Source organism: Melopsittacus undulatus, chromosome 6, assembly GCF_012275295.1.
Source record: "Melopsittacus undulatus isolate bMelUnd1 chromosome 6, bMelUnd1.mat.Z, whole genome shotgun sequence".
Taxonomy (NCBI): Eukaryota; Metazoa; Chordata; class Aves; order Psittaciformes; family Psittaculidae; genus Melopsittacus; species Melopsittacus undulatus.
In genome coordinates this window covers 6,512,090-6,538,063 of record NC_047532.1, presented here as the reverse complement: position 1 = coordinate 6,538,063, position 25,974 = coordinate 6,512,090, and the positions used below count along the sequence as shown (strand labels likewise).

General features: G+C 42.4%; 2 protein-coding genes across 2 annotated transcripts; both read right to left on the bottom strand.

The window, feature by feature from the left end:
- Positions 1–2,892: 2,892 nt before the first annotated feature.
- CENPI (centromere protein I) lies at positions 2,893–18,470 on the bottom strand. The gene is made up of 21 exons (XM_031050918.2): positions 18,415–18,470; positions 16,439–16,762; positions 15,985–16,122; positions 14,918–15,036; positions 14,168–14,275; positions 12,923–12,971; positions 12,562–12,608; positions 11,801–11,890; positions 10,929–11,057; positions 10,526–10,687; positions 10,135–10,255; positions 9,844–9,935; positions 9,397–9,514; positions 9,236–9,300; positions 8,652–8,743; positions 7,859–7,994; positions 7,007–7,131; positions 5,915–5,963; positions 5,527–5,760; positions 4,603–4,644; positions 2,893–3,824 (listed from the first exon to the last, which is right to left on the bottom strand). The coding sequence occupies exons 2-21, from the start codon at positions 16,632–16,634 to the stop codon at positions 3,693–3,695; spliced, it is 2,244 nt and encodes a 747-aa protein (XP_030906778.2). The 5' UTR covers positions 16,635–16,762; positions 18,415–18,470; the 3' UTR covers positions 2,893–3,692.
- Positions 18,471–21,085: 2,615 nt separating this feature from the next.
- On the bottom strand, positions 21,086–24,711 carry TMEM35A (transmembrane protein 35A). The gene is made up of 2 exons (XM_005151220.3): positions 24,384–24,711; positions 21,086–21,608 (listed from the first exon to the last, which is right to left on the bottom strand). Exons 1-2 carry the CDS (start codon positions 24,501–24,503, stop codon positions 21,222–21,224), a joined length of 507 nt encoding a protein of 168 aa, XP_005151277.1. The 5' UTR covers positions 24,504–24,711; the 3' UTR covers positions 21,086–21,221.
- Between the last annotated feature and the right edge of the window lie 1,263 nt (positions 24,712–25,974).

Below are 25,974 nucleotides of genomic sequence, written 5' to 3'. Positions count from 1 at the left end.
TTGTTAGAGCCGCAGTACAAGCCTCAGAGGTTCAATTTTCTGAGTGGCTACAGCTGTACCACCTTCTAAATCCTTGGGTCCTGATTTATTCATGGCATTAGGAATGCAAAATGCAAGCAGAGGGAAGTAGGCCAACAAGAGAATAGAAAGCAGGGACACAGAGCAACCAGTCTCTTCATTCCAGCTGAAAACAGGTTGAAATTGTTAACTCTTTCAGAGCAAGCTCTGTCTGAAAGAGGAACACAGCCTGATGTGTAAAAACGCACAAGTGAAGCTCTCCCCACAAAATAAAATCACAATTAACAGAAACACAAAACAAATACAGCTTCAGAAAATGAATTCAGCTTAACTCTAGCCCAAGGCACTTCCATTTGCAGATGCATAATGCTCAGGCCAATGTGTCTGGCAGGGGAGGGGTTAATGGCTTTGGTCCTGTGACCCATGGACCAGATGTTCAGCTGGTACAACTCAACACAGATCCATTAGGAATGAGTGGAGTTGTTCCTGCTTACCCAGACAGGATTCTGACCCTGCACTTTGAAATCCTACCTAATACCCACTCAGAGATTTTCTTTCCAAAGGGAAAGGCCTCCTTTTTAAGGAGCATCTAAATAGACTACTAGAAAAGCTGCAGAATGGGATTAAGCTGAGGTGACCATTGCCCTGGTCTGCTTGTAAGGTTACAGTACTCCTACATTTTAAGTATGTAGAAGGCTCCTGAGAAGGGAGGCCAGGCAGGAACTGGAGCAAGTTATCAACTTTTACTGATGGGAGGCAGGACACAAAACAGCATCCCCAAGATCAGGATACTAGAAATTTGGACCTTGAAAGAGCATCCTCTAGAAAGAGAACACACGCTCGAGAACAGACCCCAGTGACACGAAAGCATGTACTTACTTTCCAGTGAATTGTATTGGATACAACCCCCTGAGGGAAGGTGCAGGCCTGACCTAAAATATTCTGGGATGCATTGACAAAATGAACGTGAGTCTCAAACTTTTCACCCTGTATTGTTCCTATCAAGCAATACCACAAAGCAGTTGCTCCTGCTGCAGTTTCATAGCATATACATACAGGCAGCACAACAGACAGAAACACACGCTAGAGGTAAATCATCTATTTATCACCTACCAGGAAGCAGATGGGTCTTGACTAATTCTGGTTTAGTCCTCAAAGCAGATGCTGTGGTCAGCCAACACTTGAAGCATATGCCTGTAATAGGAAATAGTCCACAATTTTTACCACAGGGATTAGATAGTAAAGAACAAGCAGGAAAAACATGAAAACTAAATACAGCAGCTCATTTCTCCCTGAAAGGATCATCCTTGCATTGAAGCCAGGTATTTGGAGGGAAAAGAAAATAAATGCCCAGATGTGAAAGAAGACAAAAACCACCAAGATGTCCAGAGGCTAAAAGTCAAGTGCCCAGTAACAGCAGGCACATCATTGCTACATGGGAAGGCTTTTAAACAGCCACCTTGACCAAAAAGCTGACATTGCAGGAAACTCGTCTACCCTGAGACTTTATTTCTGCACTTCCGAGCATCCAGTCAATGCTCTTGAATGACAAAGTGGTACAGAATTTGTTTAAAGACTTGTAACACAGGACATAACAAAAGACCTGTGATGCTGCAACAACAGTCTGCCATAACGTGATTCCATTTTCTCAACTAAACACCACCCTCAAGGGAAAAACTGATCTCAGACGCCATTAACTCCACAACATTCAGTACATCCTAAAGGATTCTGCTACAAGCCCCTTTAAACACATTTACACACGTTCTTCAGAATCAAGGCACCTTTTACAACTGAAATGAAACCTCCAGCAGCCCCTTCCACCCTGACTGGAATGCTACAGAGCTCTCCTCCTTCCACATCAACTCCAACCAGCACCCTAGTATCACAAAGTCTTCCTGCTGAGGAACGATTCTTGGAGATGCTATGTATTTGCTCCTTTGCCATACCCAGGTCTGTAACCGGGTCCATGTCTTCACACCAGGGGCTGTCAAACCCTCCAAGCCCTATTCCTGTATAGAATCCCAGTGGATATGAAAGTGCAAGTCTACTCAACATCTGAAGACAATGGTGTGAGTTGTCCTTAAGGAATGCAACACACAGGCTTTCCTGCATAAGTACCAGCATTTCAAATACCTTTCTGAAGGTTTCATAGTGTGAAGGATGGAAACTCATAAATTTTCATATAAAAATTGTAAAACCAACTGTGGAGCTACAGAGCTCTCCTCCTTGCATTCTTAGCTGAAACCTTTAAGGAGTCTAACAAACAACAGGCAACCATATGACAGGAATTGCCAGCCAGTGGTGGTGGAATAGTCATCAGCCAACAAGCTGAGCTGGTCCAAAACAACAGGACCAGCCTTTAAAGGAGGTAAATGCTTGTATATTAGGAATACATCTTAAACCACAGCAATGGGGGAATTTGTAATGTTTCCTCTGTTGAGAAAATATAATCCAGATTTTTGAAGATCCCTTTCTGTCAACAGAAATTAGCAAAGAGCCCCTACACAGGCTGGAGTAACACAGCAGGGTGAGAGAGGGCAATACTTCAGTCTAAGCAGATCTCTCTGCAAATCTCTCTCAAGGGCTTCAGTGAAAGATTTTCTTATTCTCTGGAATGAACAGAGACATATAAATATATATACACATATGAGAGGATGGAGAGACCAAACACGTTACCAGTTCTAGAGTCACTCTCAGGACTGATTACCGGAATACAGATTAAAGTGCAAAATTCAGTGTACTCTGACCCATCTTTCAAGTTGTTACAACCTTGTTTTACAACAGTGAAATAAAGTCCACTCAAATTTTGAGACCTCAGTTCAGCTTCACCCAGCTTCTACTCAGTGTTACAATGAAATGACAGGAGAATGTAAGTTTTGTAGCAAAGTTTCTTTAAAATAATACATTGGAAATGTTTTACAGAATATAAATTACATCTATATGTACACAGATAATATACAATACATACAGAGCTAAAACTACATAAAGGAAAGCTGTGTTTGCACAAAATGATGAGCCAGTGGCAACATTTTTGCTGAAGTCATCAATAAATCATCAACTGAGCGCCGAACTTTCCAGTTGCATCAGAAGAACTTTGTAAGTAGTTTTAACATAAAGTCTTATCTGGAAGTTTCATACTGAAAGTGAAGCTCTGGAAGGTCAGTTTGTTTAAAGTCGGTATGTACATGGTGCAACAGGGAATTGGAAAACAGAACATATATGGGATTCCTGAAAGACTGATTCAATTGTTTCTCATTACCTACTGTTCAGGAAGACAAAGAAGGTCAGGAATCAGCATTACTTATAAATGAAGCAGCATTGCTCATTGTGACTTTGGGCTGGAAAATGTTTGTTTCTCCATCAAAGCAGATACTCCAACAGAGAAAAATAAGGATGAGAACTGGATGATACATAACATCTGAGCTCAGCAGTTTCAGACCAGAGAAGTTCAGCAGGGACAAGAGGGGGTTCAGTATTAGTGAGCCAAGGCAGCAGCCACAAACACTCAGCATTCCTTTCGTGTCTTCACATTCCTAAAATAGATGTCAGTACAAAAATGCAGACAAGGGTAATTGCTCTGTTTCTCTCTTTTGAGGAAGGAAGAATTAGTGACAGAGTCCATTATACTCCGCTTTCTTGTTTCAAATGATACAAAGGCTCTGGCAAGTCCCAGGTCACGTTTCCATATTCTCTGCTTTATTGTAAGAGGCCTGGGAAACACGACTGATGCTGCTTTCAATAAAGACCTTCAGGCCCTCTAAACCTTTTGCATAGAGGTATTTCAGATACCAATTCCACTTCTTTCCCTATAAAAACAGAAAGAATAGTCAGATATGCAGGACATAGCTTCATCTCTTAGGCCATTCTGAAAAGGTCTGCAAATATTGCCTTCCATACTTTAACAATATCCATCCTAGTCTACAAGTATAGAGGGTCACATCCTGTTTCCACATGCCCAAACTTATCAGTTATGAATTACACATTCTTAGCTTGAACATGACAAATTGTGATCATCTTTTCTAATTCTGAAGATGTTTCTAAATCCCAGTTCTAAAAACAGCAGAGTCTTTTGGATCAACAGTGAAGATGACAGGAACCGAATTAACCTGGATATTAAAGCCTCCCTTCCCATCACTAGTGGCAATTCCTCCAAATCAGGTTTGAAGTGCACTGTGATACAGGACATGAAACAAACTGCCACTGTACTCGCTCAGCAGAGGATCCCTGTCCAAGCCGTAACAAAGCTACATATCCATCTCAGAAATTTAATACTAAGTTTGGTGATAACAGAAACTCTGCTCCAACTACACCAAAAATAGAACTTGTTCTACAGAGAACAACAGTGTTGTCCTGATACTGCAATGACTTGTGGAGAAATCCACTACCCACAGATGAGCAGATACAGAACTTCTCAGATGTTGATGTTCTCCTGTAAGACACTGAACCAAAATCTACAGCTGGAATTTTCCCCTTTCAAAATTTTTATAGAGCATTTGTGGAACAGGTGAATATTCTCACCTCATCCTCTCCTACACAGCAGCTGAAAATTGCCTGCTTTCACTTCATTAAAACAAGAAATCTTACCTTAATTAAGCTGAAGTTGAAGGTGGTATCATCTGGCCAAGCCTTAAGGAGAGGGAATAAAAACAGTATCTAGTCAGCTAAAAAGTACGTACAGAGCTGCTGGACCTCTGGTTAGTCCCCTCCTAAATCAGGGATTGTAGGTGTGCAAACATATTTAGAGATTTTTAAATCATGCTTCAGACTGGGCTTCCAGCATCATACCACATTCCACAAGTGACCAGGTAATGCGAGACCCTCTTGCCCCATTGCTGCAGCATTACTGGACAGCAACAGAAAGTATTTATTTAGCTAACTTTAACCATTGTCTCTGTGTAGTGTAAAAGCCACCCCACCCTCAAAGCATTACACACAGATGAGCAAGGAGACAGAATCTACAACATTTAGATTATTGCTGGTGTTCTCCGAGTGAGCAGTGCCCTCTGGTGCTCAACACTGATGGGCTGAAGAGGGCCTGGCAGCTGAGTATTTCTCCTCACTTAAGACACCCATGTAATGCTGTCAAGCAAAAGCTAGTTTGGCTCTGCAGATTCTCCCATGTGCACCTGTATACAGCTTAACTAGGTGTTTCTTGAATTTCTGCCATTCAACTGTTTAGGACACACTGCATATTTCGTGGGGCCTCATGCACTATTGGGAAGCTTTTACTGAATTAGTAATTTCTTTTCTTATTTAGCTATTAGTTCTACCTTCAAAATTATAAGCACATGTTCACATCTAGAACTGTTACGTTCATGATTTCATACCACACAAAGACTATTCAAATTGTGCCACTGATCTGACACACACACACACAGAATGCCAGAGCAGCTTCTGAAAGCCCAGTGACTCCAGAAGTCAGATACTGTGTTGAGCCATGTCTCTAGAGAAACTGTCAAAACAACATCCAGTGCTGCCAAAGGCCCAAACATTGGTCTCCATCATTACCTGCTGCAGGAACTGAACAGCATAGCCTATCATGGCTGGGTGATAGACAATGTTAAAGCTGGTTTTTAATTCCTTCACTCCAGTTTCGTTCAGCAGCTCATCATCCATACGAAGACCCTGAGGATGAGTATCCTTCTGGAATGCATTGGATGTCCACAGACAACCCACCATAGCTGTTATGTACTGGTTGTACTCTTTGTATGTCTCACTGCTGAACCTGAATTGCTGTACTTCCTGAGGGACAAGAGCATAAACCAAAAAATAGCATCCTTGAAGCAGTTGTGTGCTCCCCTCCAGTCCTTAAAAGAAGGTCATCACAACACCTCCCCTCTGAACAACCCAACTCCTTGCTAAGGTCTGTTCCAGCACATAAGTTTATCCACAATACCTTTTCACTGTGCTCATTTTCTTTTGCAGCCACCAAGTTGGCTCGATACCTGAGAAAAACAAGACAACAAACAATAAAGTTGGGGGCCTGTAAGTTATTACTATCTACCAGCGTTGATAAACTGGAGGAACATATTAAGAAAGCTTATTTCCTATACAAGAGGGATCAAAAGTTACTGATAAAAAGGAGAGACACAAAAAAAAGAACTCAAAGGGACTCTATCACTTGGCCTTCCCAGGCAGAGCAGTGAGACAGTTATTAGTCTCTTAAATGATTAAGACATGACCAGTGTCCCCGAGACGGTCACCTTATAAAGGCAATACGTAACTATTGCCTTAAAATCAGCAGAGAAATGCAGTGTGATTTCAAGAAAGGAGTCTTTCACTAAGCAGAGGAACAGAAGCACTGTAAGTAATGCAACGTGACAGCTGCTCTCTATAAGCAGCACTGGCTCCTCTTATTTCCCAGAGACCATCCTGTCATGTTAATTACCCTGCAGACTCCTTAGAGAAAGAGGCCACATGGAGAGGCCTGTGCCAGCTGTCAGCAGTTGGCTGCTCTTGTAACATGCAGCCATTGGAACTAACAAGGCCAACAGCAGCAGCCATGCTGGGGGGTCCTGCAGAGCTAAACTGTGCTGTCTTTGCACCTGAAAGCAGCACAAGGCAGTCCCAAAGCCCAAGAGTTTGGAGGCTGCAGAATAGCTTCCTACTCAGCCCTTGTAAGCTTTCCCTTATAAATTCTGTAGTCTAGTGGTCAAAGCACAGGAGTGAGAAGTTGTTTACTACTAGCGATTCCAGCTGGCTGATAAATTCTCTCAAAACAATATAGGAATTCCTTCCTTCACATTTCAAAGATATGGAAACAATACTAGGAAATACATCAAAATCCTGCTATTTTGGATAATGAACCGGAAAAAAAAATTAAGTGGGAACTACAGCTATAGCATCCTGTATCATGAAAGCTCAGCACAGCTGGAACTTCCACCTTTGCCTTGCATGGTAAGAAAAAAAAGATGTCAAGATGATGATAGTTTCATTTCCTAAGACTCAGAAAACAAGGAGTCCCTACAGCCCACACCATTTGTAGTACCTGTACATAATGTAGCAGAGCTGATTCAAGTTGACAGGATCCATGGCAAGGAGCACTGGGTAGAAGACTCCAGCAGGAGGCATTATCAACAAAGGCATATTGTACTTCAGGTATATGTCACACACCTGTAAGAACAAAGCAAATCGAGGCAGATTAATACTGCCATTAACAAACCCCAAAGGCTTTAAGAGTGAAAGAGCATATGATGCTGCATTCCAGCCAGCTCCAGCGACTTCACTTAGGAGGGAAGGCCAGGGTGAAGCAACTCCATTTCCTTCTCAATATGAGATATATCATCAGTCCATATCTCAGTCTCTGCTTCAACCACTTAGGTATACCATATGTTTTGTCATGGTTACTCAGAGTCAAACATACCCATGGAGGTCACGTGGCAGTAAGAGAGAGGACATGAGGAAACTAGAAAATAGGCTTAAGCCTATTTAATGCTCTTAGCTTGTCTCCAAGACAAACTGGGGAAAGCTTAATTTTTTAAGGAGGAAAAAACCCACTAATTCAGGATATGTTGTTTGAAATTGAAGTGAACATTGTTCTCCTCTATAAATCAGCACTAAAAGAGCATGTTATGCCATATTGTTTCGTCCTCTTCCCTTAAGTCACAGTTCATCTCTGATTTAAGAGCAACTGCTTTCTAGTGGCATATTTAGTTCTGCCTAAGGATGTAAGAGCAACAGTCATCACCTGTAGATCAACCAAGTATTTGGAATATTCTTGTATTTAATCACAAAGTTCTATAAACTATGAGGAAGATGTTTTCATGGTCTAGATTAAAAAATGCAAACATCCTTTGCGTGTATTGGGATTCTGAAAGCCAGAAATGAACAGGATACGTACAGTCTCATAGAAGTCAAGGATGAAGTACATCAAGAATGTATGATTGCTTTCCAAACGCAAGGCAACTGTAGAGATCATTCCAACAAAGTGGATCAGTTCAGCCACCATGTTCACTAGTCCAGAAAAGGTTGTATTCCTGCAGCAACAACACGATGCAATGTGAGTATATACACCTCTCTGCAGGCAGTAAAAACGAAATTGAAGTTGATCCTTCTGCCCCACAAGCATTCAGCAACATGAATTTGTTCTTCAATATATCCAGTAATATATTGTTACCAATGTTACTACAAACATGACCCAGCTGTCAGTGCTACAAGGATTTGACTTCTGGAAATCTCAATCTTCAGTGTCAATAGAAATCTTTTTAAAGAAAATGAAGAGCATTGACAATGGCTAACAGATTCAAATTGAAACAGGGAAGTTCAGGTTAGATATGAGGAAGAAGTTGTTTACTGTTAGGGAGGTGAGGTACTGGCACAGGTTGCCCAGAGAAGTAGTGAATGTTCCATTCCTGACAGTGTTCAAGGCCACGGTGCACAGAGCCTTGGGTGACATCGTTTAGTGTGAGGTGTCCCTGCCCATGGCAGAGGGCTTGGAACTAAATGATCTTAAGGTACTTTCCAACCCAAACAATTCTATGATTCAATGACAAGGTAGCTTACAATATAGCAGAAACAGTACAACATTATTAGCCTTTTAGTTTTTCTTTATGCTGGTAATAGGGTCAGAATATATAGCTAAATACACTAGTGAACAATGCACAGAACACTGCACTTATTTCAGACAAACTTACAAAGTTTGGGAGTCAGCTGCTGAATCCACATGAACCATCTGCCAATTTAGCCAGTTCTGCAACAGCCTTTTCAGGCTTTCAAGAGTACTGCACTGCAAGAGGCAAAACCAAGAACAGGTTGATAACAACTTACAAAAGTGACTAATACTAAACAAGAAATGCCAGGAGAGCTGATATATGCAAGGAAAGATACCAAGAGCTTCTCAGGACCACAAAGAACAGTGAGGTAACTGCACATCCCCTTGAACTGAAATAGGCATTACACAGCTTTTCCTGGAGAATGTGCATTTCAAATACTGAGTTAAAACTGCAATAAATAATTGCAAACCAACTATTGTCTTGTGTACCCGAATTTCTTTCTATTTGCAGTGCCTGAGCTTAATTCCAGTCAAAAAAAAAAGAAAAAATATCTTAAAGGCACTCACATTTCCCCAAAAGTTACATTGTAAGTACATACTTTACCCTCCTTGGGGCACAGACCTCCTCAAAAGTCCCCTATACAATCCCTCAGACTGCTACACCTGGTACAAGTGCAGATACAGTAACAACCAAAACTCAACAGCCACTGTATTCACTTAAATTACCTTAAAGTAAAGGGATGATGTGGAGAAGAGCTGTGCCAGGGGATCGTAGAGAGATGATTTCATATCTGAAAATGAAATGAGAAGACAGTGTATCATCTGTGGACAAATTCTATTCTTCAAGATCAGATACTGTCCAGCTTCACTCAGAGGATCACACATACCATACATGCTGTTGAGTGGGATCCAACTCACAAGCCTGAGGATCTGTGATCGGCAGCACAAGCCATCCCAGAGAGGAAGGTTCCGATACAGGAACTCTTCACAGGGAGTGAGTCCCTCCTACAAAGCAGAAGATGAACATTCAATAACTAACCTCATATGCTTGCACTTTGCCATGCCCACTTCACCCTGAAAAAAGAAATAGGCTTATACCTCCTTCCTGCCATACAATTCACCAGGACATTCAAATTATAATTCTTAATATCCTTCTTAAACTACCTTTCCTGTAGAAAACAAGGTCATCTTCAGAATACTGACTTGCTTAGGAATACCTTTTATTACTTAGATACTGTCACTTCTCAGAGATACTGCTTGAAATAAGTAAGTCCCAAAAGTAGCTTAAGGGAAGACATCATGAAACCCTTTGCTTCCCCAAAGCAGGCACTTACATGCAAGAAACACTGTGCCCTGCAGAGAATTTCCAGGAAGTCCCTGAATTCTTCTTCATTTTGGCTATTCTCAACCACACACCAAGTACACTCTAAATAGGAGAGAATATGAACACAGCAAGAATTGCACAATCAGAAATAAAATTCGGTTCTCATCCAATAGCTGTTTTAACATTATGCGATTATCAGATTATCACTATAAATATGAACAGCAAAGTACCATTAACAAAAGGTGAAAAGCCTCAGACATCCTTCACCTCCCTACCATACAAGGTAGTATTCAGCTCCTACCTTCCTGAAGAGTCTGGCCCAACCAATAGTGGAGCCTCAGGTAAACAGATTCATCTTTGGTGCAATTCATGTAGTGAAGCAATAAAGGGTTTGTTAACACTGAACCCATCCGGGAAGGAAACTGCAAGAGAAATGAAGAAAAAAACCCAAACAAACAGAAGAGTTATTCAGTATTTATATCGGCAAATTGACAAAGAAACTCATTTACCAGAACTATCCAATCCTTTTACCAGTAACAAGAACATCTCCAGGACTCATTTGTCAAGCCCACATAGGACTGGATGCTCTGTTAGAATTAGGTAGCCCACACATTGTTCACATACAAACTGGGGTTAGAAGTATAACCTTTCAAAACGTTCAGTAACCTCACCAAGACCTTCCAGAAACTCACCTCTAGACGGTGGATATTCTGTAGGAGCTGAGGAAAGGTCTGCAGCAGCTCCACTGGAAAATACTCATCTGTACTGTACAAACCAGTGTTCTTTTCCCTGACCTCTTCTAAATCACTTCTGTTTGTACTGCTGGCAGGAATCATCAACTGGGCATTCCATTTCTTTAGAAAAGAAACACAAAAGAGTAGCAATGACTGTTTCCAATGCAATCAAGTGCAGTGTTTCCATAAAGACCCTGTTTTTCAAGAAAGGTTTTCATTATAATGGGAATGGTGGATTTCTATATAGCTCCTCCACCCTTCCCAGCGCTGAAATAAAGCCTGACTCCCATTATTTGCCAATATTCATAAAGAAAACAGCTCCTTGGCACCATCTAAGGTCTACCTTAGGCCCACAACCTACCCTTTTCTGTGGTCGAGGTTGAGCTGTGCCTAAAATCAGTGGCTGAGGCACTGGAGAGTTTTCCAGCCTTCTTTGCCTTATTGTTTTGATCGCTGCTTTCCATGGGCCCTCTGCATCCTTGAAGTAAATCTGAAAACATAAAGCAGATACCTATGCAAGAAGCCAAACTAAGACAAAGTGACAGAAAGATCAGTTTCTATTCTGATAAATGTCACCACCGGGTTTATACACTCAACACTGCTTGACAGACCAAGCAGCAGTGGTCCTTAGTTTCATTACCTTTTGCCTGTAGCTCAATAATTATGCTTCTGAAATGATGTCCCCCTTTTCAGAAGGGATCTCTTAACACTTCAGATTTATAATCCCTATTCAGATAAATCAGTAATTCATACAGTAAATCTCAAGTATATATTAAAATAAAAATTACCAAGGTATGCTGATACCAAGTTACTGGGAAGGCTTCCCAAATTCAGCATCAGTGATATCCACCAAGCAGAAGAATGAACTGAGTAACCAAATTCTCAAATTAATCTAGATACTACAGAAAATAAAAACTGGACAAATTAACTCAACAACTTTTCTGCATAAAACTCATTTTCTGTCACTTCAGTTGCAATCAGTTTGTAAATTCTAACTGATCACACAAATATTCATACTGGTTTCACAAGAATCACAGAAGTATTCATACTGGTTTCAGTCCAGGTAATAAAGGTTTTATCACAAAAGCTAATATAGTGTGCCCATAAAAAACAGTTGAGGATGGTTTTGGGTTTTAACCTTCACCACTAAATCATACTATAGCTTAAATGGAAAACTCAGTACAAACAGTGTTGTAAGTATTGCTTCCAAGAAGACTAAATCTAACTCCTTACCTCTGTTTTTGCAGGAAGGGTTATGCTCACCAGCTCAGGACAAAAGAGCTTGTAAAGTGATAGCAGAGCCTGCAAATGAGACCTCATTCCCTGCCAAATGCAGAAGAGGAAAAACATGTGGGGTATGTTTTTAATGTAAAAAACCACATGCTGTGTTCTAGAAGCAAAAACCCACCACTGATTAATAAAAGCTTTCTAAAGTTAATGTCAGTAAGTGACCATAGATGAACAACTGAATATGAAATGAAGAGCACAAACTGTCAATGAAATACCATAGAAAGGGGATTGAAGAAGGAACCTTCTGTAATCATAACTAATATGAAGGAATTTAACAATCAAAACTATGAAAAAATCTTCTGCCATCTAACTGCTTAAAAATGTATTTTTTCTAACAAAAATCACAGATCCTCCACAATCTTATATTTGAGCAATTTTTGATACCACTTGAAAAAGTTTATTAGAAAATTAAAGATGTTAACAGATAAATGAAGCCACCTCTTGCTTCAAGGATTTTACTACGCATAGGCATAAAATGCAATGACATGCACACAGCTATACATGTGCTTACAAACACAAATGAAAACTAGGCAGACACATGCAAGACAGACAATCCCTGATGCTACAAAGACTACAACATACAGTTCCAGTCTAACCTTGTCCTCAGACACTAAGCCCCTCTGCTCCACCCTATAAGGGCATCAGTCTTACAAGCCACATTATTAACCACAGGCCAAACTCTACAAGATCTGAAATAAACTCACCATTTTTGCTTGGAGGTCAAGCAGTCTCTTAACCCGAAAAGGCTTGACTGGAGATACAATTAAGAACATAATGGATTTTTAAAACATTGTATCAGACATTTAAGCAAAAACTAAATACCCTGCTTATTCTATAAAGCCATTGCAAAAGAAGCAGAGCCAGTCTTATTCCTAGGCTAATAGTTTCCAATTCAGAAAATGCTACACATATCAGACTGAACTACCACTGACACTCATACTTCTTGCCTAAAAAAGCAATATATTGTCTGGTCACTGTATTAACTCTATCGGAGGGAAAGTTGATGCCAGCAAAGAGAGTAGGAAACAAAATGGTATTCCACCTCATACAACTGGATTGACTCACCATTCTCCTTCCTGGTAAGCAAGTACAGCACATGGCAGATGAAGGGGCACTGCAAGGAAAAGGTAGCAATGAACTATCCTGCTGGTGCTGCTGACCACACTAAAGCAACATCAAGGATTCACAAGCTAATGTTAGTTTATTGAGTTGACTGCCTCAAGTCATCCCTGTGTCCCCATGGGGCAGAGCACACTCTACTGCCCTTAGGAAAGGGCATGTTTTTTAAGTGTCACACATGTCAATTTTATTTAGAAACATTATCTGCACTATGAGCAGTCCCTGTAGCAATCAAGCTGTTCAGTGAGCTTGAATCTTGTTATGGGAAACATGGTCTGGATATTTTAGGAGTCAGCAGTGGAAGTACAATCACATTTTCAGTAAGAAAAGCACCTTAGAATCAAAATAGTTCATTAGAGATTCTATAATTGAGGCTGTAAGGGGCTTAAACCACTTTCACACCAACTTTGGTGCACTTCCCCATTGGCCCATTGTGCCTGAAAATGCTGTTTTAAACAGTGAGAACTTAAATCCAGTTCCATGAAAAGAATATAAACTAATGTTCACCTAAAACCATTAAAAACTTTGCAAGAAATACAACTCAATATAACTTCAGAACTTTCTGACCACAAAACATCCTAAACTGAAAGAATAGCTGCTTAACATGACCACCCACATCTTAATGTGAACTGAATCCAAACACTTCAATATTCCAGGACCTGGGTTTTACAGTTGTCACGTAAGAGAAATGCCCTGATTGTTCATTTTCATTTAAGCTACATTTCAAATCAGTTAAGTAAAATGGCATTGAGAGTTTCTCAACTTTAAATCAACATTGCTCTAAAAGGTTGTTTTCTTTTTGCCCAAGGTATGCAAGTCAGTTTCACCCCAGAAGCAGGAGACTTCACCTGCTGATGTGTGACACCAAAGGCATTCCCAGAGATTCAGCAGCATAGATACTCTTGAGAATTTAGACCAAATATACTCTCACTCTGATGCAAAACAGCAATTCTTTAAACAACCGAACCACAGCATTGAAACTGAAATAATCCTCCAGTACCTCACTGGTTCTGAAGTTAAATCACCCAGCAATCTTCAAAGGCAAAATGAAAAACCACAAAATAAATTCCAGGCATCAGAAAATGGTCTCTAACCAACAGCTACTCCAGACTAATTCAAAACATTAACATGAATACTACTAATGAACATTTAGGTTTCTGTTAATTCCATATATTCTTCAGCTCTCCTTACCATCTTCTCCTCTTGCAAGAAGAAAAAGAAGAAACCATAGAGGGCATGAAGGTCTTCCTTGTGATCAATGAAGTCAAAAACTGTGATCAGCCATCTTAAAAAAAGCACCTGCACAGAGGAAAAAAGCCTGTATTACATTAAGTGATGGCCAAACACCAGCCAGACCAGTCATTGGCCAGTTTAAGAGACAAAATCATTAAGGATAGCTGCTACTGTCAAGGACAGCTTAGGAACAGATGAACAGAACTGGGCTAGTTCAAATGTGCAATGTATGCCAAGAACATCAACTGCCAATCAGAATGGAAAAAGCAGCTCAGCTGTGAATATGCCCCTCACTACAAGGAAGACATTGAGGTGCTGAAGCACATCAAAAGAAGGGTAACAAAGCTGGTGAAGGGTCTACAGCACAAGCATGTTGAGGAGCAGCTGAAGGAACTGGAGCTGTTTAGTCTGGAGAAAAGGAGGCTCAAGGGAGACCTTATCACTCTGTACAACTATCTGAACGAGACTGTAGCAAGGTGGGGGTCAGTATCTTCACACAGAAACTGTGCAAATTTCCACTCATATAGTGTCCTCTGTTCCCACTGCTGTTCCAGCAATGGGAGTGTCTGCCAATCATCCTAAAGGACAGTGTCTTTATATAAGACCTTCTACATTAAAACCTCAGGATTTTTGCTTCCTGAAGAAAAAAATCTGTCCTCATCATTCTTGTGCAGAAGCAATAACTACTGTAAACATTTAATGAGTTACCTGGATGTTGCTTGGGCATTTGCTAACACAGAGCCACGATACAGCTGAAACCACAGATGTTTCTGGTACTACTGACTCTGGAATCAGGCTCTTCAGTAAACGAATACTCACTGTATCAGCTGGAAAACAAACAATTTAGAATAAGATGGTACTTATGAACAGGATTCCTCAATATGGTTCTGCAGCTTGGCTCAAAATTCCCTCTGGATAAGACTATTCAGCACTTCACTGCTTAAAATAAGAGGGTACACAAATCTAGCAGGGACTTACCTACACTTCAAAATGATGAGAAATATTTCTTTCCAGCTTAAAGAAAACAGAATATTGAGTATTTTAATACTGAAACAGCTTTTAGACTCTTGGCAAGACAACCTAAAGTAATACAAGCTTCTGGTAATACAACTAATTTCTCAGCAAGAGTATAAGACTGTAAGCCAAGCATCAGATGATCAGTGTTCTAGAGAGAATTCAGTAATTTAAATCAAGAAAAGCACAGCACTACTTGCATAATGGAGAAAGAATCCTGTATGCTCCTCTTGGGTTGGAAGGGAAAGTTTAGGGTTTTTCTTTTCACTGAGCATTTCATTATTTAGAAGAATAAATGTTGGTCGCCATGTTTAAGAAAGCAGCATGAGATCTGCCCTCACAGTGCTGAACTGACTGTTAGGATAGCATTTTAATTTGGGCAATTTTCACTAAAGCAACGAGTCAGTTTTTTCAATTAGTTTGATCTCAGGTTAAAGAAAGCTACACAGTTACAAGGAACAGACACAACATCACACTTTCAGCCTTTCAGACACCTGCAACTCTGGAATAAGGAAACCAGCTTTTAAATAAATATTTGTAACAAGTAATCGTATTTTTGGGATACCACCCCCCTGGAGCAAGAACTGAGGTTATTTTCAGTGTGAACTCAGGAATTATATTGATGCATCTCAAAGATCAATTGTATACTGAAATACCTAACCGTACTGTCCCCATAAACACATTAACTCTAGCAGATTTGATGGGGGGGGGGAACTAAGAGACATACACAGAAAACACATTAACAGTATAAAAACATTTACCAAGTTTGCCACTGAGTGCTGTGCTTAGCAATACGTTAAATGCCTCAGGGGGTAACCCTCTTTGCAGGGCAATGCTTTCTACAGTAGCCAAGTGCCTCTGTAGAGCACTGCTCTTTTTCAATGAGACGCCGTCTTGAACTAGAGAAAAAAAAAGGAAAAACAAAAAAAATCCACAATATGACAAACAAGGATGAAAACTTCTGAATCAAAAATGAACCATTTAAAACTTCTTTGAAATGTCCCTACAGTTATTGCTTTTGGTTGGGTTCATTACATATTAACAGAAAGGGAAAAATCCTTTTAAGACACTAAAGAAATGTTACAAAGTTCAAGCATTACAGAGGGAAAACAGCAGATAAAATTAGATATTTTAAAGATTATTATTATTGCTGTTATTAAGAATTTAATTGTTATCTTTTCAACCTTAGGCAGCTAGCCTGAAAGCTGCTCTTACCTGTTGCAAAGTAGCTCAGAGCTGGCTCAAGGGACTCTTCCTGCTTGCTGTCATTTTCCTGGTCATTGAGAGACTGATGATCCTGGACACTCTTTTCAGGGTCAATACTCCCCACTTTTAACCATGCAGAGAGATTAGACTGTCTTTTCTGGTGCTGTTGCAGAGGCTCCTTTGGAGACTTAGAACTCTGCAGCATCTTTTCAGACTCCCAACTGCGATTGAAGAATTTTACTCATTTGTCACATGGGTTCCAATCCTTCATTACACAGAAGCAAGAAAATAGATAAACCTCCAACAAGTGAAGAACATCAGAGAGCCAATTCCCTGCAAGAAAAGAACAGCATTTAGAGGGATCCTGCATAACGTAACAGCATAACTTCAGAGGAAGTCATTTAGAGCCACCTGACCCCCAAAAGGTCATACAATATACTCAGGAGATGCACAGACAACAGCGTATCAAAACTCTGTTCTTTCTTTGATTCAAGAAGGGAAGAGAACAAATCACAGGTAAAAGTTAACACAAACCCCTTTCAATTGTAAATGATACAACGTTTCATATAGGGTTTTGACCCAAAACCTAACATAATCAGATACTTAGCAAAACACAATCCACAAGTTTCTTCCAAGTTTCATTACATGTATTACGTATGTCAATATAAACTGTCAACATGTCATACTTTCATGCAAGCAATGTACAGATTTTAGGTGATCATAACAACACTTACCTCCCTATTTTACAAAATTTAGATTCTTCTGCAACCTTTCTACATAACAGCCAAGATTGAAAACCTTGTATTTTTGGTAAACTTCCCAGTGAAGCAGAAGAGCTACCAACACTGCAGACCTGCCTCACCCTGGGTGAAATGCAACCATGAAAAGCAGCATTTTCCCCCTCAGTACGCTGGAGAGATCAACCTTTTACCCACAAAATACAACATTTTGCTACAGCTTCCTAGATTTGTTAGTATGATGGATGACCCTGGATTGCCGGAGCCTGACTTCTGCTTCCAAGCTTTCCTGACACAATAAACCAGGATGATTTTCAACTCATACTCCCTCTTCAGCTCTCACTTTCCTGGGACATTAGTACCATCCGTATTTTCCTATAGGTTTGTCACTAACTTCCCTGTGCAGCATACAAAGAACAAATCTCTGGCTAGGAATGTTAAGACTTCCTCTGAAGCACACATGATGCACACACACAGGATATTCACTTTTACAGATGACAGCTACTGACTTCAGGTGATATTTACCACACACACACACACCCGTATTAAAGGACAATACCGAGCACATCACAACTCCTACCACAGGAAGGTGACCGAGAATAACTGAGATGCTTCAGAGCACCGAAAACTCCTGACAGCAACCATCCCGTTCTTAGATCGACATGACACAAGAGTTACATAAGACTCCAAACACTGCAATCTTGCCTGTTGCCTCTTGAGCCACCTGAGCATGCTCTAAGTGGTTCAGGAAGCAGAGCAAGCCAACAGCCCACATATATCATACCTGGAATACAGCAACAGCTTTCTCACAGACTCCTTGGCACCTGATCTTATGGGTTTATTTAGTTTTCTTTCGTCTTGCAGGATTTCTACCAGAAAGGTTTGGTGGGTTCGAGCAAGTCATCAGACTTTGAAGCAGAACTACCAGACAGGCTGTAACACCAGTTCTTACCAACAGTGAGCCCACCACCGCACAGCTCTCTAGTACCAGACTCTTCCACACGGATATTGGGCACGAATATCCTCTCCCCTCCTCCCAGCCGACACCCTTCTCCCTCGGGCTTCCCGCAGCGGCTGCTCCCGGAGGCCCCAGCAGAGCCGCCGTGGCCCAGAGGGAATGGAAGGCAACAAGGCTCTCCCGGCTCGGACACGCCGGCTCTGTAACCCCAAAGGCAGCGGCCGCTGCCGGGGTAAGCGGCCGCTCCGGGGCTCTCCCCACTGCCATACCCAGAGCCCCACCACAGTTACCTCAGTGAGCGCCAGACGCCAACCGCCCTTCAGTTCAAACCTCGGCGCATGCGCACACCGGCCGCGCAAGGCGGGCCCGCCCCAGGGGCGCCCCTCCTCTTCCCCCTCCTCTTCCTCCTCCTCTTTCTCCTCCTCTTCCTCTTTTTCCTTCTCTTCCATTTCCTCTTTCTCCTGTTCCTTTTCCTCCTCCTCTGGGTGGGAACGGCGGCGCTGGGAGGTGGATGGAGGGGGTTGTTGGAGCTGTAATAGGGTTGATGGGATGTGATGGTTGGTTTTGTCCCGTTTTAACAGCGGGTGCAGATGTCGGACCGGTCCTGCGGGTGGGTCAGCAGTTTTGGGGAGCCCTGAGGGAGGATGCAGCACAGGCACCCCTCCTCTGATAGATCTTACTGCTTATCCCGCTACCATGGGGAAACACGGCGCTAGCAGGGGCCTGCCCTCAGTAATGGGGTGAGATTGAAAGGAGGGATGGAAGGGACCCACAAAGGTCAGCCAGATCAACCCCCCTGCAATGACGGGCTTGGGGGTAAAACGAATAAAGAAAGGGGAAAAAAAGAGTAAATGGGTGTCGTTGTCTTACAAAGGGACTAAATTCTTGGTGCTTTATCACCTCGAGCAAGCAAAGATGCTTCCACAAATAGTTTGCTGATGCTGGGGGACAGTGATGGAGATCAAGCCAATATAGGTAAACACAGAACTCTTGGTACTGTACCCAAGCGAGTTTTGTATTCCTCTGTAATAAAGATCTTGTGGCCGCTGCTGGCAGTCAGTAATTTATACTGCTGTAAATGTGAAAAGGAGGATGTGTTCCAGAATTCACTTACAGTTTTTGCAAGGATAAGTTTTGCTATGTGGAATATTACATTCGTTATTCCAGCATCTGTAGGGGTTTCACTGAGGAACATTACAAAAGGCAAACACCAACACTTGTAACAGAGATAGATGCATGTATGGGGCAGCTGGCCAAAAGGCTGAAGCAATTCACCTCAATTCAACCCAAAAGTTGAGCACTTTGAGCAGGAAAACACATCATGGTGGGGGTTGAGTGGGTGATACTTGCTTTGGAATTAAAAAGTGATTAATAAGTCAGGGCATGATAGATGAAATGCATTTTGGAAAGTAAAGCAAATTCTATATACATTTGGGATGGCCTTGAGGTAGTCTGTAAAGATGAGAGATTAAGAAAGGTGGCCTGTTCGTAGATTCCTTTGTGCAGGGTGCATATCTGATAAGAGAGAAATAGTCCCTCTTAGGGGCTCCAGGAGGAAGATTTTTCAGCATATATATATATTATATATATATATATATATATATATTAGGGATTACAGCTGTTTCAGCAGCAAACTTAGAAGAAAACTGGCCATACTGTATATGAACATCATTAATTCTTATAGAGACATACGTTTTACTGGAGTTTTAATATCTTGCTGACACACTGTACTGAAGCAGAAATTTATCTGCAACTGTTTCATGATCAAGCACTTGTTTTAAATGCCTGTGGTTACTGATGTAAAGCCCAGTCATATTCAGATGGCTTTGATCCTGCATCATCTTGTCTTCCCCTGAAACCCCCCTGATATGATTCTGCCCATTTTAGGGGCAATGCTTGAGCACAGGAAAAAAACTTTCAAATGTGTCTCTTGGAAAAAAATAGATATTTTTTTTGTCAAGACATTTTTCTCCATATTTCAAAAAGTTTATTTTCGTGAGGAATTAAGAAAACAAGGAAAAACTGAAAACAGACAAACATCAAAAACTGTCTCAGAGGTAACACATGCTTCTTATGACACTCTCTAAGGTTTCAGATACAACACACAGGGATTCAGGCTCTGTTGAGAGGACTTCCCCCGGCTCACCAAAGCTACATGAGATAAACAGCGAGGTACCTGGACATGTTCAGACCCTCATCTATCAGCAATAACCAACAGTTCTATAAAGCTGCAGTAGTTGTGGAAAAAGGAATCTTGTTCTTGCAAGGGAATAGGGAGCATGATGCCAACAGCAGACAGATCTTTTGAGTTCTTTGGGCACTTCTGCTCCCCATCCCCTCACCAGGGATCCTTACTTTCTGCCAGGAAGGTAAAGAGGTGCCATTGCCCTGTGTGAAGTGGGCAAAAAATGACTTTTCTCAGGCCACTGCCCCAGTTTTAAAGCCTCTGCAAAGTGTGGAAGTTGAGAAAGATGTAAACTGTGCACCCTATGCTTTCCCTAGATGTCCAAAGAAAGGACTGGGCACAGAGGAAGCAGCAGCTAAGGGACCCCTCTCTTAAACACAGCAGCACTTTAATGCTTGGTAGGGTCCTTTCTCCCCTTGACTATGGAGAAGGAGACATAGATTTGTGGATGGGGCTACACAAGCCAGCACAGGGTCATCCTGCTTATGTTCTACCCAGCTGCTGCTGCTGAGCCTGTCATGTAGCAGAAGTGCTTCCAGGCCAGGTTTCGGCTATTACTCAGGATGTGTTCTCCCCAATGCAGCAGTGCCAGGTTAGCATGATTAGCTGTCCAAGTCTTTGCCTATACTCTCAGGCTGGTTTTGCAGCTTCTGCTGAGGCCAGCATACTCCAACCAGGCTGTTCACTGCCTCCAAGCTATCCCAGTGAAAGCTAGCTTGAGTTTATCTACATTACAGGGCAGCAGCAAAAGCAAGACTACAGTGTAGACATACCACGTGTCTCTCAGACCCCAAGTGCAACTTTATTTAGACAGACAAAAAAATATAAATAGGTAAATAAAAAACAATCTTTTTCTGGGTGATTTTCGGGAGAGAGCTGCCTCGAGGGTCCGTATTCCTCACATGCACTCAACTAGGATACCTTCATTTTGCCTTTCTCAGGAGCTGCTTCATTGATGAGTGGCTGTTCGTCCCCATTCACTGACAGGATCCTCTTTTCCGGTGGCTGCTCCTCTGGCTGGCGGGCAATCAGCAGGCGACAGGTAAGCAGGATCCCAAAGACTAGAGCATGGGCATAACGCTTGAGTGGATCCCCCACTAGCTGGTGGAAAAAGAGCACAGCCAGCACAAGGAGAAGGAGGAGAAAGTTGGCCACGTCTTTGGGGCGACCAGGCACCAGTGTCATGACAATGCCACACGCCACTTCGAGGGCACCAATGCTCTTGCGGAGGAGGATGGAGCTGACTCCCATCTTCTTCAGCATGGGGAGGGCCCGCACGTAGCTTTTGTATGCTCGTTTCTGAAATCAAGCAGTAATAGAGTAGAACACCACAATGTGAGAAAGGCAAAGGTGAATTCCATTTAAATAGATTGCTGTATAGTATGACCTAAAGATCACTTCATACATCACCCTCTGGCACAATACCCAATCTGTACACCTAAAGCTTCTGTTGGGGGGATATTAATACCATCAACCTGCAATTCCCCTTTATAAGTTATTGCCTCCTTGCTGGAAAACTGTACTGCAGCCTAACACCCATCTCTGGAGCTAGGACCAGGCCAGCTGTACTCTCTCCTGAAATCCGAAGTTACAAGTGCTAGAATTAGCAATGTGGAACCATGTTGTTAAAAAAAGAAGTACCTCCCTCCAAGAGTAGCTAGTCCTTAAGTAAATAACACACCTAATCCCTGCAAAGCCAGGGCACATCAAGGAAAAAGAGAAGTCTTTCTGTCTCACAGCAACTTACAATATCCTAGTGTTTAGGAGCAGTACAATCTTAGCATGGGACTATACATGAAAGCTGCGATTCAGCAACCCTGTTTTGTGCTTATATACCTTTGTGATCCTTTCTTTCCTCAGATGAAAGCAAGCTGATCTGTGATATCCTCTGCTTCCTGGTTTATGCCAGGTTTAGAAGCAGTGTAAGTTGGAAGACTAAGCCTCATTACACAGCTGCCTCATTGTTTCAGCGAAGAAACAACTTCTGTCCCTACACACATTTAAGTTCTTGCATTTGAACATTCAGTGCTTGTGGGCTTATTGGTTTTGTATGTTTGTTTTCTTTTTCAATTATTTCCTTTTATATATATTTTAACAAAGCTCCTAGCTATTGAGACACTGAAATTACTTCCACTTACACTTGAGTATACTGTCCCTGTGGATACTCTTGCCACTGTGCTCTCTGCTTTCTAAGCAGGGAGAGGGAAACAAAGCCGAATCTTGGGTACAGAGCTGTTCAGCTCCCACAGGCACTAATCACACTGTACATTTACTTCCATGTGGTTTTGGAAACCTGCAGCAGAGGCACACAGAACTTCCCTGCTTCTCTGTAAATTTCTCTGCTTTCTCCTAAGAGGAGCTGGCACTTAAAAAATACACAGCATTGTTGTCATTTTTGCTACCAAATAATTGAACATCTCTCGACACAGTTACTCCAAGTGTATTCATTAATAAGGATGGATTTTAAACCATCAGTGGATCAAATCTCTCTTAGGAGCAGGGTACAGCTGTGAAAGATACAGCTCTTTAAAGAAATGCACTATCAGCATGTCCTAGAGTACTCTGGTATTTGAAGTATTTTAATAGACAAACTAGTGCGTCTGGTTTTTGCTGAATGAAAAGCTTCAAGTTTGGTGTTGCAGGTAGATAACAGTGGTTCTCTTATTTGCCTGGGGCAAGAAACCATGCTTATTGATGGGCAAGATCAGGTCTTCACTGTCTCCATTACATTACAGACCACCCCGGTATGCAGCATAGCAAAAGCATGAAAGCCTAATGATCCATGAACATGTTACAATAGGAGCTATTAAGAATGACCGAAGAACGATGGTGCTGTGTAACATCCGAGTGCCTCTGTGGTGTCTTTCTAAAAATGGGGATCATTCCTAACTGTAGGCCTGACACTTGGTAAAGCAGAAAGGGACAGGGAAGTGAAATATTTTACAGAGCAAGGATTTTACAATGCAAAGTCTCACTGCTGTGTTCTGTCCCTTATGTACCAGATGCTTAAGAGCTTTGTTTCCTGGGCATTTCATCTCTGCCTCTTGCTCCTGAGTCTCTTCTTGGTGATTCCCCTCTGTAAGATCCCTGTGCTGGACTGCAGATGAGGCACTGTGATTCAGATGTTACTTGAGAGCTAAGCAAAAGCAGCTGGGCAGGTGGAGCAAGGGGAGAGAACAGAATGTGCTGGAAACTTCCAGCACTGTATTTTTAAGGGGCACAAAAATTATACCAGTGCTTTTCAGCCACTGCAATGACTGTGACAGGGGCCAGCAGGAGCATAAACAAACACGGACAAGGCAGCAAGATGTGGCAGCTGCCTGCCTGCAGCTTGCAGCCAGCAGAGCTCTGCAGCAGGGTTGGCCCTGGGCAGGGATGAGCAGCACTAGCTCACCAGCTGGGAAATGCACACAGTGACTTCCCCATCCTCTCCTCACCCCTTTCCATTAGGCAGAAGAAGGAGAGGCTTATTTCCCAGGCTAATAATGAGGTGACTATTAATAATATCTTCTTCTGCCAGCTAAGAATCTCAAAGCATTTCACAGGCATGAATTAATCCCTGCTCAGCCTGGTGAGGTAGGGACAGTCAGTGTCATTATCCTTGCTTTAGAGCACTGAATTTTGAGCGTCACAATCTGGCTGCCAAAGCAGGCATCTGCTCTTCCTACCCTCAATCCAGGGGTAGGTATGCCCCAGGGATCAGCTGTACCTGCCTGCTACATGTCTGGCACTTCTACAGACCTTGCTTTTCAGAGACCCTTACATCCCCATATTTTGCAGGCATTGGTATGCTACCCTGTTCTCCTTCCCTCCCCTCCATAAGAGGTTTCTCCATGGATACACTCAGACAGAGCCAAGCGACGGCTGCCAGGACATCCATGGCAGTGCATTATTACTTGTGTCTGTGTCCATCAAATAGAGAGACAGATAAGCTTCTTCCCTCTCCCACCCATCACTCAGTGTACCCGAGCAGTCACCCACCGTATATCCCACTGCAAACACTGCTTCTGCCCCAGGGTTGAGGGGAAGACAGCCCCCATGTTTCTCCCTCCATGCTGCCACTGCCGTACTCACCATCTCATTGTAGGCATCTCTGCTGAGCCGGGGGGTCAGTTTGATGGTCCCCATAAAGACAAAGAAGAGCCCCAGGGCTACCGAGAGGGCGACTATGGTGATGGTCCTGGGGGATGCCATGGAGGCGGAGGGAAGCAGTCCTAGCGAGGCCTCCTCGCTGTGGCTGCCGGCCCGAGCGGGAGGCTGTCAGCCACCATTGAAGGAGATGAGGAATAAAGCTGCAGAGGCAGCAGGATGACAGCAGGAGCGGGATTCAGCCTCCTCCGCTCAGCAACCTCTGGGTCCTAATGCCCGCAGCCACGCAGGCAGAGCCAGGCAGCTCTAGCACCTGCCGAGCAATGAGCATTCCCACTGCTCCTATCATGTAGTCATCCTTTGTTTCCTTGAACGTTCAATCCATTACACACATAAAGCTGAAACTGAGCCAGTTCTAGGGATGCAGGATGCACTATGCATAGTGCAGTTGCTCACTCCTGGGAAAACAAGGATGTGTTAGCAGAAGGCAGGGGAGCAACCTGCTGTGAAGAGGGGTCAGAGATCCCTTGGACATAGGCAGCTTTCAGTTTCAGGTGCTCAGGCACTAATTTATTAAGCAATACGGGGGTTTATTGCTGTGTATTTGCCCCCAGATAAGCAAAAAAAGATGCCTTGTCCCTATGGCTGTCCTGAAAGCTGATGCCCAAAAGAGTAAGACCACTGTGCCACCCTTCCCCACTGCAGATAAAGTGTCCTGTGTGTTCAGCTCACCAAAGAGTATTGGAAAGGTTTCCTGATCCTCTGTTACTTTCTGATTAAAAGTCATAATCTCTCCCCCTCTAATTGCAGCACATTTCCTTTTGACAAAGCCATATCCGGGCTGAGCAGAAATCCATTCAGATCTCACAGTGAGAAGCCAGGGTGTAATGATACGAAACAACTTTGGAAAACTCTATCCCTTGCTATTAACTGAAAACAAAAGGCTGTAACTGTGCAAAATTCTCATGGGATAACACAAGAGTGACACTTCCTATGCCTGTCAGGAATCTCCCCATCATCTCCCCTTTCTAGTGTAGTAAGTCTCAGCTCCTAAACCCATGTATTTTAAGCTCCCATGGCTTGAGATGTGGTGGTTGTTGTTACTGCTCCAGGCTCATGGCTGCTTAGGACTGGAGTTAAAGTCTGAAAAACAGAGGCAGCTCTCTGGTTCCTTGGAAGTTTCTCAGCCTTGATTCAGCCAAATCAGATGGGGAACGCCTCTTCTGGAGGAAAGAGTCAAATGTAACAGCCTCACTGCAGGTAAGTGTTATGCTCTGGTGCAGGATAAACCAAAAGGTAACTTCAATACAACACAAAAGTAAAAATTAGAAGAATAAAAGGAGCCCTGTAAATAGTGTGGAGTTCACGAACACAAGGGAACTGCTCACTCAGACCTATCTCCAGGTTGTAGCAACTCCATCTTTTGAAGAGCTGAAGAGAACAAGGATCACAGCTTGCCAGTCCAGTGAGTATGGCAGGACAGATACAAAACACTGCACATTTCTGAATTGGCTATTGCAGAGCAACCTGATGAGGAAATAACTTGTTGCTGCTGACATTCTCACAGGGCACTTCA

Bases quoted from the DNA above. Each gene is read 5' to 3' on its own strand.
- TMEM35A (XM_005151220.3), bottom strand. From the start codon at position 24,503: ATGGCATCCCCCAGGACCATCACCATAGTCGCCCTCTCGGTAGCCCTG. The intron at 21,609-24,383 runs GTGAGTACGGCA...GCTTGATTTCAG, and splicing joins GAGATGCCTACAATGAGATG to AAACGAGCATACAAAAGCTA.
- CENPI (XM_031050918.2), bottom strand. From the start codon at position 16,634: ATGCTGCAGAGTTCTAAGTCTCCAAAGGAGCCTCTGCAACAGCACCAG. The intron at 7,132-7,858 runs GTACGTATCCTG...TTGTTCTTACAG, and splicing joins TCCTTGACTTCTATGAGACT to GTGTGTGACATATACCTGAA. The intron at 5,761-5,914 runs GTATTGTGGATA...CTTGTCCCTCAG, and splicing joins AAAATGAGCACAGTGAAAAG to GAAGTACAGCAATTCAGGTT.